Consider the following 19,957-nt stretch of genomic DNA (forward strand, 5'->3'; position numbering starts at 1 on the left):
TTGTGACCACTGCCAACACCCAGTTGCCAAGGGCTCCACTCTCTCCGCGATGTGAGATAATGTAGTCTCTTGATTAGAATGCTCATTACATGAAATGAGGTTTTCTTATTCACTCACTCGTGTTATTATTTCCTCACCGATTGTATCAATATGAAGGCCCCTTGTCCATTTCTCCCTCGCTCTCGCCATTTCTCTCATCTCTTGCTTGTTGATTTGTCTTGCTCTCCCATTCCACACTTCCATTTCCCTTGCTTCTTCCTCCTTCAGTATGATTCCTAGTGGCTTTGTATGACAGGCTCTCAATTTTCCCAATACCTCGTGCGTACTCCTCTTGCACCTTGTAATTTCCTTCTTAATCTTATTATCTTGCTTTCTTTTTCTTCACAGCTTTCATACTCCCATTCACCCCCTTCATTTAGCCCTCTCTGTTTTAGAGAGTCACATATCAGCAGTAAGAAAAATTAAATTCCTACTGCTCCCACAGTGGCTCTGTTAAATTGAACTGGATACTGAGCCAGTTCTTATCTCATGTCTAAAGACATAGAAAGGGGTAGAAACCTACTCAACACTGGTCAGAATTTGGTTATGATCTTTTTGCTGGTCTAGCTACTGTAGCTCTTTTTTGTAAACTTTCTAAATAGAACATTACTAATGTTTATAAAATATGCAATTTATTTGAGTTTACACCAAGACAATTTCTAGTATTTAAAATGGGTCCAAGTAAATAATCGGGTTATATACTTGGAGACTGTTGAAACCTACCTCTTTGCCACTGACTAAAAAGACTGTGTTTTAGTATATTTTCCCCCCTTCACAGTTAAATCATTTGATTCCCTTCCTGTCTGTCTTATGCCTATTACTTATTGCAGTTCACATCTTTGACAAGTACAGAAACCTCTAGGGTAGGTGTTATCTTTCCCCCACTTTGAGTGGTGGAGAAACCAGGTTGACCTTTCCACGCATGACATGCCAGCCGACAGATGCAAGAACCGACAGAAACACAGGGTGCGCCCAGTTACAAGGCCTTGGCTGAGAAACGTTGTTCATCAATGTGTGACTGAAGCCCGGTAGGCATAGAACGGGGAGTAGGTAAAGAAGCTTTTGAAAGTCAAGATTCATGTATTACTTTTAATCCTTGTTCAGGAGTGGTGCAGATGCTTCTGCTGCTTGTTTATTTCAGTGTGGAAGTATTGATTCAAGGCATAAAAGACTGGATGGTAATCGGTAGTATTGATGCTGGAAGGAGTGTTTTATTGCCACTTCATAATTTTTCAAGCATCTTTCAGTAGAATGTGTATGAGTATATACATCGATTATTCACACCATTATTGAATTTCCATTTCTAAGTGTACACCATTTCGTGCCGTCACTGCTCTCTGTCTGTCTCCTGCTGTCTTTTTCCATTTGCCATCAGAAACTATCGTGTTCCTCAAAGCAATCTTGCCTTTTCAAATAAATCACAGTGAGTGGAATTTGTGTGTGTATCCATAAATGTTTAATATGCATCTTTTTCCTCACCGGAAAAAGCAGCACAGCACCGTCACACAATTAAGACAGCCTGTCAGCTTGGCAAGTTTAATGTGCTGTTCTCTGAGTTAAAATGTTAGCCTAAACAACATTAGGTGCCAAGTTAGAACATCCACAAGTTGCTTTTGAATCATTAATGAGATGGAAGTTGCAATATATTATCAGGTAATTGGGTAACATAGTTCATAAAAGATGGCAGTTCATAAACCTGTCCATGCATTCTTCATTAAGACCACCTAGTGGGAGTGTTATTAAATGTCGAGTGTCTCTGGCTCTACACATCCACCACCCTTTGACCTTGATGGCCGTTTGGTTTCAGGTGTGTGAGTTTGTTAATTAGCTCGCCATTTGCGCATTCTGCAAGGTTTTGTGGCGTGGTGGCTGCTTGCGGTTGTCTGCTGCAAGTGTGTGACCAGAGTGCAAATCACACTTTTAATGAGTTTCTCGCTGCAGACAAGAAACTCTGAACCTGCACTCAAAAATATGGATGGATTCTGACTGTTATCTGAAGACATAGTCCTTAAAAAGGAAACTTTGATTAAATTAATAGTTAGGCAACTGTTCTTATTTGTTGTAATAAATATATGAAGCTGTATGAAGGTGGAACAGTTGCTTCCTTACAGCTAGAAGATATCTGGTTCAGGCTTTTCTGTGTGGAGTGTGCATGTTCTCCCTGTGGGTTTCCTTCGGGTAGTCCAGTTTCCTTCCAGACATGAAAAGACGTGCAGGTAAGTGTGAATGGGAGTGTGAATGGTTATCGGTCTCTGTGTATCTCTGTAAGTCAGCCTCGATAGACTGGCAGCCTGTCTAGGTTGTACTCTGCCTTTTACCCAGTGACAGTTGGGACTGGCTCCAGCACTTCAGCAACCCTTAACAGCAAAAGTGGTTTAGAAAGGGGGTGCATGTAACAAATAGTAAAGGTTTTCATATCTTTTTTTAACATTTGAAGTATGTTAGAACACCTTTCTTCGATCCATTTCAAAGTTTAATGTATTCCTCATCACATTTCCATTCATTTCTTCCCTTCATAGGAAAGCCGAGGCTTAAACTAAATCAGCATCATAAATAAATGATTTTATTTTATTAGGGTCAGGGTTGGCCAATCCTATTCCTCGAGAGCCAGTGTCGTGTTTGTTTTCCAACTATCCTTGTCCCACCCACTGCTGATTACCATCAGAAGCTGTAAGTGCAGGGATGTTTGGAAATGAGCAGGACGGTGGTGCTCGAGGACCAGGGTTGGCCAACCCTGCCATAAATTGTCTAAGGCAAAGGCGGGCTGTCATATTTGTGCCAAAGTATTTAAATACACAAGTGGCTTAAATATGCACCGCCTTCTCTCTGCTCCTCAGTAGAGTGAAACCGAGGCGAATTGAACTGCCAGAGAGCAGCCAGAAGACAATGATCTCTTTTAATTAGATATGAAGCACAGACAACGCTACGTTGTTCTCACCCAACATTTTAATCAATGTGTCACATTTCTTCTGCCCTCCAAAGCACTGTCATATTTACTCATCACTGGAGCACAGTGAAGTCTATCATCATAGCGTCTGTGGTGTTGCAAAGTCTCAAGTCTCTCAGCACCATCCTGCACTTACATCTATTACATACTTAATGAAATACTGATTTATGTTTTCAAACTCTTTCCTTGACCTGTTGATACATGTTATGACTGTGTTGCAAAAGGAGCAAAAAACATTTTGTCCTTTGCTGTAAAGACTATTGTTTTCAGTTTTAAATCAAATGTATAGGTACAGTCAGACTACTCAGAGAGTACAGTTGAAATGTCAGCCTTACCTAAAGATTGTGAGTGGCCAGATTTGTATATGTCTGTCTATTACACTGAAAGGATGTCAGACTCGAACGTGAGGTCATGTGACATACAGTATAAGCCAGAAAGGTTTTGTAGCTCCCACATTTGCTTTTGTGTTGTGCATCCCTTCTCTCCCCCTATACTTAGTAGATACTAGTTACTAGGTTGTAACGACATCACAGATTTATAATGCACCTTTAAAGATCATGGTTCACCAGCAACAGTAACTTATAAGAAATGCAGAGTCTGTGAATGTGTGATGTGCATAGAGGTTTGTGTGTTTCTTAGATTAAGTTGCTATTTCCACCTTTTGGAAGCTCATTAATGCTGCACTATTGTCAGCATTTATACCTTTACACTACAGTTGGTTTATGAGTTCTTAATGAGCTTTTTTGCCACTGTCCTCACATTCTCACAGACAGGGTGGTAAGTTAATCCAAAAGGTTCATATATGACTAAACAACACAACATTATCTTTAATCCAATAAAGATTACTCACTATCATTTTAGTGCACTACAACACAAAGAAAAAATTACTTTTAAAGGTTACTACAATTGTAAAGTTCACCCATAATTTAAGACAAATTGTGATGAATGGTAACATTATCAGTAGTATATAATTTGCAGTTTTATCAGTTCAGTTCTCAGCTGTTTTTCCTTTTAAAGTAATATAAATGGTAAATGTGTGTATTCTTAACAAATAGTTTTCATAGAAACCCCGTTCTATTTTTCCTCCTTTATTTTAAGTTGAAACAAAAAGTAAACATTGAAATGTTGCTGCATCAAAAACAATATGGTGGGGATGCAGCAAGGACATGGAGAGGAATAAAATGGGTTTCAGGGAACATGCTTCCTTTCCTCCATCAACAAGATCGCCTTCAAAGATTGACTAGATGTGGCCCACGCCAGGTGGGAACCCCCACTGGTTAACGGTAGTTCAGTGCTGCGGGAGTAGTTGTAGCTGAAGCTCTGTCAGAACTTGTGAAGGTTATTGAAGTTTCTGGAACACAATCAATACGCTGTGTGTACAGAACCCTTTCTTTGACGGCCAAGGACACTTTGAGCTTTAACTTCAAGCTAGCAGCAAGGGATATCAGTCAATATGTTTTGTGACAAGACACCAGCCAGGGGATTTAGTGGGAAAACAGCCGATTTCAATAAGGCCTTGAGAAAATCCAAAGTGTTGAGATTGTTCTCTGAGCTGCTTTTAGTGCAACTTAATAAAAAAGGAGGGTGGAAACAAGGTAAGAGGATATTAAGTAATATTTATTTCTTTAATTTCAGCCAATTGACTGACGAGTTTAACCAGTGACAAGTGCTCACCTGCAGAGCCTTGAGTGTTGTTCTCGTAATTGCAGTGATTTGTTGGGTGTAAAGGCTCTAATGGAAAGAATAGAAGATGAGTATACACTTTCTCCCAGCACAAAAGGTGACATTTGGTTAGGAACAAATAAATGGGAGTGCTGGTAATGAATGACAAAGGCAGACTTCCATGAAGCCTTTCTCCTTCTTTAATACAACTTAGCACTCAGCCCAGTAGACTGATGTGAGTTTGGGATGGGGCCCAAGCCACTCAAGTGCAGAACAAGGTTGATTGGTTGATAGAATTACATTGAATAGTTGTGGTGGAAATGACTTAGTCAGAGGAGCCCTTGAGAGAGATGTGTTTTGCATGCACACCCACTCACACATAAACAAACACAGACATACACTTGAGTTGAGGATGAACTCTTGAGCTTAGTCTTATTATCTGGTGTGAAGAGCCATTTGCCGTGTCTCACATCTTTGCATACCACTCCTTTTTCCATTCACTGTTTCACAGGTTTTCCCCACGAATATAGAGATTTTGTGAATTCAGGCAGCTCTTACCCCCCTTTCTGTATATTCATCAACTGTCTGTAACCTTTGACTGGATGTCACAGTGGAAGTTCACCAAACTAATGTCATGTGGACTTTTTTGCGCTAACTTATAAAAATCCATTTACACTGAGGACTGCAGTGGCTACAGTTGATACTTTAGGGTTTATTTTCCACATTTCCAGACTGAACTGTTCAAACAAAGAAGGACGTGTGGAAACAGACATGAGTTTGTCTCCATCTGGTACTAGCTGTTGCCAGTGTTAAAGGCGTTGAGAGTGGGAGCCAGTGTGTTAACATTATACTGGTGTCATTTCTATAAATTTCCATTTTCACCTGATAGCAAATCCATTTACATCAGATGTTACCAGTGCTTCTCATTTTTTAAAATTAGAACTGGTTCCCATTTTGGAAATGGGCTCCAGGGGTCATGGCTAATTAATTTTAATTAAATGAAGGTTGTTAATTTCTTTATTTGTGTCACTTTTAGACCTGTGCAGTTACGCATAGTTGCCATTCTCTGAGTCACTGAGCCAGCTCTTTGCAACTGCAATGATGAACCTCTTCTATTACTACCTTTCTCACTTTTGTCCTTTTTATTTGCATTTTGTGTCACCATTGTGTCCTAATTACACTGTTTTGTGTGTGTCTCAGTGCATTGCTCTCCTTCACCCATTCATTCACCATATTTCATTCATTCAATAATATCATTTGGCACCTTTATGTCTTTTTTACACTTTTAGCATAATTCTGATTGGAGTAATGGCCATTTAAAAAAATATTTATGCTTGTCCTGAAGCGTAAGAGGCAGGAGAGAGTAAAGACAAATTGTCCTGTTCATCATAGTATAGCATATTCAACTAATGTATATGTATATGTATATATTTTAGCTAATTGCTAAAAATACTTCATAGATAGGACAAACAAATGTTGCTTAATGAAACAAATATGTTGTTTTACCTTTAGTTAATTAATTTGTTTTAAAATAAGTTCTTGTGTGAGGTTGGATCAGTTGAAATGCAGTTATATTGACTTATATTCTACTTGTTACATTTGTAATTGTGCAACAATTAATACAGTAAATTTTTAGTAATGTGAAGGTTAATGCAGTTGTTACCCTTAATCACTAAGTTAATCAAGGATTGTAGCCTTGCGTGCACAGTTTTCTGCTATATTTGGAACGCTCAATGCTAAGCAACTAGGTTGTACGTTTTTTGTATGGAGCAGATGCCAGGGAGTGTCACGTAGGTGGTTGTTTACTTATCTCGTGTAGATTTTAGTTTGTGGATATTTAGTTTCTCTGCAGTACTTGAATAGAATAGCTGACAGCTAGACATGACATTCAGTCACACCAGTGCTTGTTTTAAAACTTTAAGGTAATATACTTCAAAGATAAAGTGACTTTAATTAAATAAGTTGCTGCCAAGGTGCATTTGTAATTGTAATAGTTTGTTCTACGACACTTTCTTGAGAAGAAAGTGTTCAGCTTCAAAAAATAGTTTTGTTGTTCTTGATGGCTGTCGAACTGCACTGTAAGATTAAGCATATTTAGTCAGTGTTATCCTATCTTCTTGTAACAAGATTTTTTCTTATTTAAAGAAATTTGGCTTGTTCAACAAAGTCACTTTTTTAAAACAGGTGTACTACTTGTTGCGGAGGCAAGACCTAAAGAGCTTTGAGAAAATGTAAGGTGAAAATAACAAAAATGTTATTTTTGTGAGATATATAGAATGCATGTTGTTTGTGTGTTCATAGAGTGCCTGAGTTGTTCTTAATACGATGTCTGTAAGCTTTATAATGGTGTTGTGGCTGTGTTGCTATGCAGTCATTGGTGAAGAGGGCAGAAGATCAGCAACACCTTGTTGTTTAACTTCTCATTTTCTTCTTCTCATTTCCATTTTCCCATTAGCATTCTGTTTGCTCTTCTTTCTCCACTTAAAATCATTTGCTCTTTCTGTTCTCACAACTCTTTTCCACCTTTATCTGCCCTTCTCTCCTTGTATGTTACTCTCTGCCTCCTGTCCCTGTATCGTCCTCTCTGTCCTAGTTAATTGTCTCCAAAGTTCACTCAGTCTCAGGGCTAATGCAATTTAAGTAGGGTCGGAGCCCCTTCATCAGCCCAGCATTGGCATTTCATTAAGTCTACTTGGGTATTAGCTTGCAAGCAAGTCGGGGTTTTGCTCCATCAGCTCATCATTAGTAATTAATACACTGATAGGATTAACTGCAGCATGAGGCTAGTGGCAAGTGGAGGCCCTGGTGTTGCCAGTTGGAGAGGGCGTGTGTGATATGGCCTCCATCACTGCCTGTGATGAAAGTGAATTAGGGAATAATGGTGTGTGTGGTGGAAGATTGAGTGTGCATGTTTAACTTGCATATTTACACTTGGACCCCAGACTCATTTAATGAGACATGACATTTTAAGTCACAAAGCCACTTTTTTATTATATTAAACAGAAATCATATTTACGTCTTTTTTTGTAGTGCTCCACTGAAGCCTTTTAACCCACTTATCAATAAGCTTTTTAAAAACATCAGATTTTCCTCAGGATCCTTCCTCTTGCAAAACTTTTTTTATGGATGTACACTTGCAAATGTGCGTGCACTTGAATTAGTATCAGTGCATGCATGTGAAGGCTTTCCCATGCATGACGGGGGGTGCTCTCCGCAGTGTTAATTACATCATTATGGTCAGGATGGATCTCCATCTGCTCTGCCATTACTCCTGTCCCGTTCTGGGCTGACCCACACTGCGCCACAGAATTAGACACACACAGGCTAAATGGCCCTGCTAAATTATGCAGCTATTAGATATGGGAGGCTATTTTAGAACATATGTATTCATACAGTGAGAGGAATGAGGGAGGGTGAGAGAGAAAGGGAACGATGAACTGAGTTAGACAGAGCAGGAGAGAGAAAATAGAAATATGAGAAATGAGAGATGAACCACTAAGAGATTTTGAAGAATGAGAGCCAATGAAAGCAACAGAGGGAATGTACAGATATAATGATGGAGTAGAGGAAGTTAACTTTCTCTGTCTGGCCAGATTTTCAACGTGCTTGTCCTATTGTTAGAAGTTGATAAGATTTTTATGAAGCATGATAAGACGTTGATGGATTTCACCATGGATCATGTCGACAGAAAACGGAATTGGGGATGAGAATTTTAACATTGGTCGTCAAAAGCATTCAGTCTCCGAGATTTGATTTTATTTTGTTGAAAATAAAAAAATGTTGTTTGTTTTATTCTACTTGTAATGGAAAATACTTCAGACAAGGTTTTAAATGTACTGTATGTGTTGGTGGTGCGTTGGGGTAGTTGACTGGCAGTATGAGAGAGACACACAGACACAATGCTCTTTTCCACAGCGCAAACTGTCTAAATTAAATAAATACACAGTGCAAAGTGACTTCTTCAGACATCTACAGAGCACTTTGTGTTGGTTTTAGTTTTAGTCTGATTTTGGGCAGAGTTGAATTTTAGAAATGAGACAGCGTTTTCTTCGTGTAATGATCTCTCCTTTCATCCAGCTGCTCCTCTCTGCTCAAAGTAGTAGAGTGTCTATGTCTGCAGCCTTTGTCATGCAGTTGCACTCTTGTAAAAAGCTGATTAGAAACATAGTCACACATATACATGGCAAAGATATTGGAGTTTTCCAAGAGAAATCAGGTTTCTCTAATCGCTTACCCCGATTACGGAAATTGAGGTTCCCGTTTACATGACAGTTAAGAAATGAGCTTACACAAGAAAGCCAGCTTGTCATTGGGAATGAATGTAATAAATTTGGTAGCAATATAGTGTCATCAAGAAATCTTTTCATTTTTTTCTGTAGTTTGAGAGCCCTTGTAATTGTTTATGATTATGTAGCACACATAATTATTTAGTTTTCTCTGTTTCAGTGCACTTTATATATATTCACATTCTCACCTCACATGCATATTAAAGGCCCAGTTTAATTTTATGCAGAACGACTGCTCTTAATGGGTTCGCACTCACTGCTTCACGTGTTACTACAGTATAACATTTTCTTTTGACAAATGGTGAAAAATCTGACACCAGTACTAATGTGTTAAAGATTAGTTAGTCATATAAGTATTGTAATATTACAATTTACTTATTTATGGAACAATTTCACATTTAAGTAATGCTAAGATGTATCTGATTCCTTCATTATTCTGCCTGTTTTGTTTAGGTTCTGCTCATGGAGTATCTTGATGTAAAGAACAGCCGCAGTGCCACAGAGCCGTCGGCTCAGCTGTCCTATGCCAGCACAGGCAGTGAGTTTGCTGCTTTTTTTGCAAAGAAAAAGCCACATCGTGCCAAGCAGTCTCTCTTCAAGTAAGAATAACAACCTTTACTTTATTAATTGCGCTTGTCACATATGAAAGGTTCCTCTGCATACAAAGTATTTTTCATCATGACCCTTTTGCACATCTTTAATGTAAATATCTCAAAAGACTAAAAATATATTTAAGCTTGGGTTATTCTGTTTAACATCTGAAACTCAAGGTCAATGCTTTTTGTCATTTGTCCTGTAGCATTCTGTTCTGTATTTTGTGCCCACTTGATGAACCTTTTGTATGTTTTGTAGGTTTGAATCATCCTCCCATGCCATCAGCATGAGTGCCTACCTGAGAGAGCAAAGGCGAGAACTCTACAGCAAGAGTGGAGAATTACAAGGTGAGGGTGGAGATTGAGATATATTGCAGAACAAAGTGGGCAGATAGAGAGAGCGGGAATACAGAAGACTCCTAAACATCTGTGATGGTGGATAGATAGCATGATCAAGGGAGGAGAAAAAGCGATGACTGGGGAGACAGTGTGAAAAGTATTGACCTAATAATGACAAAATGGGAAAATATGACAGAGAAAATTAAATCTGTATCAGTTTACAAATAAAAGAAAAGAGATCTACTGAACAAAGTGAAATTACAGGTAAGTGCAGCTGTACACATTGAGAGATTATTAAGAGAAGGCAAACAGGTGTGTGTTGGGGACAGGAAACACTTAGCCACACAGTCAGGGAGAGGTTTTGAAAAACGGTGAGGTGGAATGGAGAGCACGAGGAAGACGTAACAAGGTGCTATGGTGATAGGAAGGACATGTTGCAGGTCAAGAAGCTGCACTCAGGAAAAGAAGGGCAGGCTACAGGGGTGTGGAGAGGGAAGCAACCGTAGAGAGATTGACGAGAGGCAGAGAGTGGGGTGACTTTGCAGAATTCGCCTACAGAGAGAGAGGCCTTGAAAACTTCTCACTCACTCACACACACACAGACGCACACACTCTAAAGAGCACAGTGAGTGAGCCACACAGCCAGACCCTGGAGAGTCCAGGCTGTTGTACTGCTCCTACTCCTTCTTTCTCTCTCTCTGGCTTTCTGTTTCTCTTCCTGTGACCTTGAGGTTTCAATCAGCAGTGCCTGACAGCGCTGTTTGTCTGCTACTGTTCCTTTTTTCACACCAAGCTCTTCATTGACATTGCTGGGGTAACATAGAAAAGGATGAGATGAAGAGATGAAGTGACAAAATAAGAACATTTAATCTATAGAGACTTATCTGCATGAGTAATTGGTGTTAGCAATGTAAATAATGTAGCATTACTTATGCTTAAATGATCAACATTAGTAACAACTCCATTAGACTTCAATACAGGTTGTACTTTTTTTCTAAGAAACGCCACTCATACAATAGGTAGTATGGTAATGTATGCAAAATTTACTGCCTCAGCCTTACAAAAAGAACACTGATTAACTGTGGATAAAGGAAAACCCCAAATGGTCTTCAAATAACAGCTCACTTTTTTTCTCCTTCCATCTGTCGGTGCCTCAGAAAGAACAGGGAGAAAAAAATATTTTTTTGACTGGCTGAATGCCTCGGAGCGTTTATAAGAAGATGAGATTTCTCTGGGCTTTCATTTCACCTGTCACAATGCGTAGCACCGGCCACAAGCCCAGGCCGGGGCCTGAATGGCTGCAGAGAGATTGAAGGAGTAAGAAATCATTTAGAAAGTGAAATAAGTCGACTGTGATGGAGGGAGGGGAAAGATGGATGGAGGGGAGGAGGGGGAGAAGAGGAAGGTTAAAAGTCATTGTTTTCATCAGGGTCCAGCGAAGAAGCCATTAAGAGATTTCTGAAGGAAGAAATTAGAAAAATATGTATTGAGATGGTGTGGAAAGGGACTTTTTCTCTTTCTTCAAATTAAACTGACTGTAGGGAGGGAGTGAGGGAGAGGAAAAGAGTTAGAAAAGAGAGATTGAATTGATGAGTTCTCCTGGCTATGGGATTACTCAACACTTAAAGCTTAGTCATGTGTGTCTCTTAGTCTCTCCACTTGGAGTTTCCTAAACTCTTTTTTCCTCATCGGTCTGCTTCAAGTCAATATAGTTATTAACTCAAAACCACACCAACACAGCTTTGGAAATAAGAGTTTGATTGTTCGTTTTAAATCCAGCTACGCGCATTTAACAAATGCATAAAAATGGTCATGCTCTAAATAGAGTATGAAGTTATAACTACAGCTAGTAGTAGTTTGTGCAGAAGTTGCTTTCATATTTGCTGTTTTTTGCATTGTTACATTTTTTTATGTGATCATAACAATATAAAATACATTTTTACCTCTGAGAGGTTGCAGTATTTTACATCTTTTATAAGAAAAAACTGAACAGCAATATTGTTGAACATGTAATGGTCTTGCAACCTCGTAACACTCACATGTCTCTAATGGGTTTTAAATTAATCTGTAATATCAGTACGTTGTGTCTCCTGAGTATAAGGACTTTCATATATCATTACACAGATGCCTCATATACACATGCAAACACAGGGGAGACTTAATCACTTCCTTTCTCCACTGAAGCGCATCTCATGCACTTCAATTAATCCAATGCATCATCTAAAGACTTTATTACAGCTCCATATATAGCCACATCTGGAAAGATTATTTTAAATGCACTGTATGTGGGGAGTCTGCGACAGTCTGCCCAGTATCTAGTCTTCACATATACAGCAGATCCTCAGCTGTCTGTCTAAAGGTGTAAACATTGGTTGTGGGTGTGTTTGTATCCTCGGCATAACCACTGGTCTAGGATCACACAACCTCATCCAGATTCAATCACATTCCCTATGAATAAATAATGAAAATAACAATATTCCAGCTATAGATATGTGCCCAACACAGTCCTCCACATGTCTCCCAGCCTCCACACTTTTATGTCCTTGCCCTCTGCTTTCTTTTTTATTACGTCTTTGTCGTGTGTGTAGGCAGCGGATGACTCTGAGTGCCCCAGTGGTCATCTGCGAGGTGAAGTGTGAATATATCTCAATAACTACTGCAGTCTTGCACCATGCCGAGTTAGTAATGCATTTACAGCATTTCTTTGATGTTATTTCTCTTTATGCTGTGACCGTTCATTGTATTTGGTGCGAGATTATGCTGCCCCAGGGCACGTTTAAAGTGACAACCCCCCCCTGCGTGACAACTATACACAGAGCCTATTCCCACACACTTGCACATAAATGCACATAAATAAACTTACAACTTTCAAACCTGCACCTATACCTGCAGACATATACAATTGCTCCCATTGTCAGTTCTCTCTCAAATCACACCTCACCCCAATCCTACAATATATATATATATATATTTATAATTAACTCATTTCACACCTTGTTTTCCTTTTCATATTCAAATGGAGTTGTTTACAGGGCGTCCAGCAAACAACAGAAAGCCGGTCTAAGTCGTCTATGCAAGCATTTTAGTTACAAACAGCTCTTCTAGCCCAAACAAAAAAGAGTCTATGTTGTTTTAGGGGTTTCTTGTTTATATATAATAGCATCATGTTCCCTTGAGAGAGGAAGGAACAGGGAAAGGGGGAGAAAGATAAGAGTGACTGCTGGGGGCGACCAGAAGTGGTGTTCCTTGTCAAGCTGATTTGTACACCCCAACGGGGAAGGGAAGGAGAGGAGGTGAAAATGGAAAAATGTCTAGTGGGGGTGGAGGTGCCAGTGGGTGGGATGCTGGGTGGGGTTGGCAGATGTTGATAGCCACGTGTTCACAGGAGAGTGTGTGTGTTTGTAAGGTGAAGTAGCAGAAACAGCATGTTCCTGCCAAGTGATGTGTGATGTTGCACGCTTGGCCACACCGGGATTGTGATTATTTTTAGGGCAAGGTCAGTTTTGATCTCATTATGAAATTCTAAACAGCTTATAGAAACCTTAGAAGAGACGCGTCACCTTCCTCAATGCAGCATATTCAGCATCACACCATTCACAATTTGTTCAGACAGCACCTTGGGATTCCAGTATGATCCTAATCATTATCAGATCAGTTCCTCACTTTTACATCACACTCCAGATTGCCCTTAAGTCCCTTTTAATTTGAAAAATCAGTTACTTGCTTTTCCAATGATTGTTTTTCCAATAATTCATTCTTTGCATTTGCTGTCAGAATTCGAGCATACTGTAATGGTTGTTCGCTCATCATATGGAATGATCAATACTTGACTTCCACTAACCTTGCAATTATGATTTATCATAATTGCATTCATAAATGGATGGATGGAATTGAACTTTGTCAGGTAAAAAAAAAGTCAATAACTATTAAAGGATTATGATGCTGGAATGTCAAAGCTCCTGCTTAGCTGTGATTGATGCCCATATCTTTGTATTTTCTTCGTCCACTTCTTGCTCTCCTTCTTGTACAATGATGCTCTGTTTCTTGTGTGTGTGTTAAATTTTTCTAGCTCTTAGCCACTAGATTATTATAATGTTTTAATAGATGTGGTCGTGAGTGTGTGGGTGTCTCAACATTGAAGACTTGGTCTACAAACCATAAGCAAATTAAATTCTGTTAAAGTAAGCAATGTGATGGATTTCATATAAAAACACTAGAAGTAAATGTCAGTGATATAATTTAAACAAACCTTGTAATAAGAACCATAGTTCTCAGAGAAATGTAGAATCACTTTTTTATATTTCTTAATATCTATAGAATAAACTAAACCAAACCTTTAAACAGGAATAACATTTTAGTTTCTTTATATAGCAGAAAATGTTATTAGCTTTACCATTTTTTAAAGTGACTTTGAATTTATTTATTTATAATAGAACAATAAGCATAAAGCTAAGTGATGTAGAAAAGACATGACGTTAGCTTTCATACTGGCCAAGCTGTGTGTGTGGGTTACATGTATGCATGTCGAGTTATGTCATATATGACAAGTACGACATACTCTAACTGATTGACATGTTGTAATGGAGTCTGTACAAATTCAGACCAGTGACGGATTGTCACTAGAAAATGATGTTTCCCCTTTTGCTCTAGTGTCAGACCTTTATGAATTCCTTTGTTTCAGCACCAACATAACAGGGCTTGTAGATAATATGCAAGGTACCCTGGTTACCTGACAGGCTATTACTGTGAATAGCCATTACTTGTGTTCAGCATGAAAACAAATATGGAGCAATCCTGCATATTGAGGAGAAAATACACACGCACACACTACTGCAGATGTCCTAGCTCTTGGTAGTTATTCCAGCTTCCCTCAAGACATGAATGCAGGTACAGTTTCTCCAGAAAATATTCAGATTCCCTAACTTTTCACACACTGTGTTGTAGATGTAATTTTAAATAGATAAAATTGCCATGTTTGCTTATAAATTGGTGCTAAGTAATCCATACCACCAGAGTGAAAAAAGGTTTAGGAATGTTTGCACATGTATTAAAACTCAAATACTGAAATGTCTCACTGACAAAAGTATTAAAACCCTTTGCTGTGACACTCCAAATTGTTGGCAAATTAATCCTGCCCATGAGTTTTGCTTGATGTGTCTTTAAGCCAAAGTTGCATAAGTTGGATTCTCATTTACTGTGGGATAAATAATAATTAAATTACAGTTGCTCTGGTGCTAAGAGTAGGGGAGTGAAACATGCACTGTGGCTTCTAATAAGAGGTTTTTACCATAGTGTAACTCATCAAGTGAACTAAAGGAGAGAATCTCTAAAATGTAGATGACATTGCAAGGTTTTCAAAGATATTTTAGAGTTGCTGACATTTGACTCACTGTTGTCATCTCTAATATTTGTGGACTTTTAGTCTTTACAAAATGTATCCTATTATGTTGCTCCTTGATTTTTCACTTCATTTATTCTCTGTGGCCTTTCACTTGTAGGCAAAATGTGAATGTGATTATCCAAAAATAGACCAGGAACACCTGCTGAAGTAACATAGCCTAGGAGTAAAACTGGATGTCAACCACAATTACTGTTACATAAACCAAAGCACTTCCACACTAAACAGGGCATGTGTGTTTCATTCAGTCATTCCATGCATGCAGTGAGGGCCTTGAAAACAAATATTACCAACAAACGAGAATGCTGTTTCTTGTTACCATGCATCAGACATTGTTAAATAGTGTTGAATTATGAGATTTTGGTTTAACATCAATATTTGCTTGACATCAAATGCAATGAGAAAATTGAAGTAGGAAAACTCAAATTGACCGAGGGATCCAGAGGACAGCTGAAGGAGAACAGAACAAGGATGTAATAGTTTACACAGTGCGGACATTTAATTAGAGGGAAAGAGCTGGGTGTATTTTTACAACCTGAGGCTAATTTTAATCAGCATTGGTCTTGTCATTATTGGCGGCTTTTGCTGCCACCTCTTTGTTTACTTTTAATCTCAGACCTGCTGATTGGAGAAGATGGAGGGATGAGCAAATGAAATAAAGGGAGGGAAGGAAGGAAGAACTGGTGCAAGAAGGGCACATGGGACTTGAGGCTGTAGAGACCTTGGCACTTGCACTATAGTGGTTTCACTAGCCAGACAGGAAAACAGAAAAACACCCACATCTCTTCCTTTACCAGTGTGCAACAGGCACTTCCAGTAAAGTAGAAGGAGTCAATATGTGGTCTGATTCCCTGCTGGGTCCAATCAAAAAAGTGATCACTTTGTTTTTTCGCCAATTAGTTCTTTCAGTTATTGACACACACACACACATGCATGTACTCAATCAATATATGTTATCACCACTGTGGTTGGTGCAGTGTTATATATAAGCACTGGGCTTACTGCCAGTCCTTGAGCTTGGGGTTCTTTGCTGTAGGGAGGAATAGCAGGTTGTCTTCAAATCACTGGACTGTGGTTTGATACCTGGTTCCCAATTTGCTCCCAATGGCTAGGCCAAAACCTTGAAATAATGTGTGTGTGTGTGTGTGTGTGTGTGTGTGTGTGTGTGTGTGTGTGTGTGTGTGTGTGTGTGTGTGTGTGTGTCAACATGCTTTGGAAAAAGAACATAACAAATTTGTGTTTCAAATTCTTCTGAAGTTGGACTTCTATATTATGGGTGTGTCTGAGCCTCAGGGTAGAAAATTACAGACAGACAAACAATCACACTCACACCAAAAAACAGTTGGGTTTCTAACATGTCGTTTAGTGTGGGAGTTGCTGTACTCCAAACACAGACGAATATGAGACCATGGTGTGAAACATTTAATCAAACTGGGAGTGATTCAGTGTGTTGGATAAATATTTAATCTCTTTTTATGTTTTTTTTTCTGCTCAGACGTAATGTGCAGGTTGTAGCTACAGGATCTGAACATTTTAACCAGGAAATGATTCAGTTTCTATCTTCTTTTAGAAATTTAAAAAATATGATAAGGTCTGATTCTCAAGAGTTAGATAATAATATTTCAGCATGAAATGTGATGTTTACCTTTTGCATAAATTTAACAAATCGATGTTTGGAATCTAATTTAAAAGGTGTCAGTTTTCAGTGTTTTGTACAAAGATAGCTGATTTTGTTTGTAAATGAAAATTTTAATTTTCTTGACCGTCTAATGCCAATTTTCCAGCAGGGACCAGTTCACAGACTCAAACTGCACTGACATTGCTAAAGTTTGAAAGACAAACACCATATATCTCCAGCTGTTGAAATAGTCCCCCGGCCCAAAACGTCCCATGTTTGAGATGACACCTTCTCATGTCTCAAAAGACACATCCTGCACAATTAATATTCATCTTGTTACCGGAGTGCATTGTTGTCATACCATCACTGACAGATGTGCATTCATTAAACTCAAGACCACAGAGACACATTGTATGCTACAGTGACACTTTTAATAATTAATTCAACTCAATTTACACCTGAATTTATTTCTACTGTCATTTATTTATACCGTTTATTCTCAGCTGAGCAGTGAATTTGGTCTCCTGGTTGGTGGAGTAGCAGACACCATCCCATCAAATTAATTTTAATAATAGAAGACTCTCATTAAGACCCATTCAGACATGAAGACAGTCTGAGTGGAATGGGATGCCCGAAATTGACCGGAAATTCATACATTATTGACACAGAAACCGATCTCATTAGATCAGTGGGTTTCAGTTCTGTGAATATGCAACTGACTGCCAGTTTGATTTCTTTGCTAGTGCACACACACACGTACACAGCCCCATTTAAATACAACTGATAACACACGGAGAATATTACCTGAATTGATCATTCCTAAACTAATTTTCGTAGCATAACAGCTACACACAGATGAGGCCATCGAGGTTGAAAATTGGATTCTTCTATATGTTGCTTTCTACTTGCACAATTTAGCTTGGAATGTGTATTCAAGGCTAAAGGCACAGATTAGTGGCTTCGATCAAACAAAGAGCGCTGCCTCACTCTACTTGTTTATAGACAATTACTGTACACACTGTGAAAATGTGCAGATATGAAAGAATCCTCTCTGTCACATTTCAAGTCGTACTGCTTGAACGTGTACTGCTGCATTACACCCAAAAAAGGATTGTTGATTGTTTTTATTTTGCCATTAAATTCTCCTCATGCTGGCTTGACCAGCACCGCCGATTGTTTACAGCTTATTGAGCCTACATTGTATGTTTCTGAGTGAGGGACATGATTGTGAGTCAGTCAATCACCTAGTTGCCCTCCTGCCAGTCCCAATCAGAATCTAGCCAGAGTGATCACAGGTGTCTTTGATCATCTTGAGTTGACCTTTTTAGATACAGGCTTAGCGGCTATAATTGAGAGATTACAACTGTGATCACAAGGTGTGCGTGGCTATTGCAGTGACACATATAAACAAACACAGGTGATACACATTTATTTTTTTATTGTTTAAAGGACTCAGTATGTGAAAGGGCAATGATGTACTGTAGAATATAATATGAAACCATGCTATTTACATACATGTTGTTGATGCACTGTGTTTGCTGGTGTCCTTTTCTCTGTGCACACACACATTTACACACGTACAACAGATTCAAACCACAGGTAATTTAGGATTTACTGCTGTTCCTTTGCTCATCTGTCTAGATTTCCTCATCTTGCTTCTTCTCACACTCACTAATGCATACAGAAGCGCACCGGTCCCAGGAGATGTTGAAGTGTGTTAAAGAAAGCATCACACGTTCATTCTGTCTCTGCCTAAATCTGGGCAGGCCCAGAATTCATCACAGGATCAAACCCGTTTCTCATCAAACCCAAGAAAGTGTAGCTAATGCAATTTCACTAAGTCAGTGCCTGACTTGATTACATGTTGGCTGGGGAGCTCATGCTAAGGCTGAATGGGTGTCACTGTGTGCGAAGTGACAAATGTGTATGCCTTGTTCTGTTTTTAAAGCCATTGTTTCAAACAGCTTGCTCTGTGTGTGTGTATGTGTGTATATATATATATATATATACATATACATACAGTATATAAATATATTTGTGTGTACCTGTTTCTTTTACCCCTTTAATCCATGTATGCTTTTAGAAGTTGTGTGCCATGTCTGCTTAGGTGTGTGTTACAGATGGGAGCTGTGGTCCTCGAGGGGGATTTCAGGCAGATTTGGCCACATTAGAATGTGTCAGTTCTTCCTTCCCAGCTTGCAGTTGCCGTCCCACTGAGCACCACACCTCCACACACCCCTCTCACTAATCCTGGATCAAACCACACACACAAATTGCACTTTTACACATTGTGTCTAGAGAGGACTGGCAGCAGTTTGGTGGCATCCTGACCTGAAACCGGAGAAACCCTGTCACGTCTAGACAACTCTGAAGAATCCCATGCATATTAATGCTGGCCTATTTAATATTCATCAGTGCTATGCCCTGTTGGCAGCTGGTCCCAGACCCCATGGATCAATGAGGTCTCTTCCTCACCCCTTTGTCTGACACGGATGCAGATGTTTAGAGCATGAAATTAAATTGGTCACTGTCATTGGGAATACATGCATGGTACTCAATTTGGTGTGTGTTTTTTGTGTACATGGATTTGTGTGTTGTTGCCAGTTAGTCGTAGCTTTTGGAGGAAACAAGTAACGCTAACTTCTCCAGAGTCTGTGACATGTTGATGTTATTCATGGTAACTTGTGTGTTTGCAAGTTGATGACAAGGAAACAAAAGTTTAGCCAGCTTTTTCCACATTGATGATGAGTGAGTGAGAGGGAGAGCGAGTGAGAGAAGTTGATGACTGAGTAAGGATGAGCAAGAGAGTGCGTTGGCGGCAGCTTTGTTTAGGAGCCAGTAATTGAGTCTTAATTGAATTGGCACCTAGGGAAGTATGAATGGATGGAGAGATGAAGAAAGAGAGTTTGAGTGAATTGGACCTCATCTCGGTCTCCACTTAGCAACACGAAAGTGAGCTTACCGTGCAAGCAAATTTCATGGCAACAGATCAGAATCAGAAACCCTTGATTTGAAAGTTGTGCATGGAATGAAAGCTTCCGTTTTCATTTAAATGAAAATACGCCGAGTGTTGTC

At 39.1% G+C, this 19,957-nt stretch overlaps 1 protein-coding gene across 1 annotated transcript in view; it reads left to right on the forward strand.

Annotated features, from left to right (window-relative positions):
* exoc4 (exocyst complex component 4) overlaps positions 1 to 19,957 on the forward strand; it is a 98,763-nt gene that overhangs the window by 15,403 nt on the left and 63,403 nt on the right. The window contains exons 9-10 of the mRNA XM_026361889.1: positions 9,388 to 9,533; positions 9,787 to 9,875. Of these exons, the coding sequence (XP_026217674.1) occupies positions 9,388 to 9,533; positions 9,787 to 9,875 (235 nt within the window). The remainder of the gene's footprint in view (positions 1 to 9,387; positions 9,534 to 9,786; positions 9,876 to 19,957) is intronic.

This window comes from Anabas testudineus, chromosome 23 (genome assembly GCF_900324465.2).
Source record: "Anabas testudineus chromosome 23, fAnaTes1.2, whole genome shotgun sequence".
Taxonomy (NCBI): domain Eukaryota; kingdom Metazoa; phylum Chordata; class Actinopteri; order Anabantiformes; family Anabantidae; genus Anabas; species Anabas testudineus.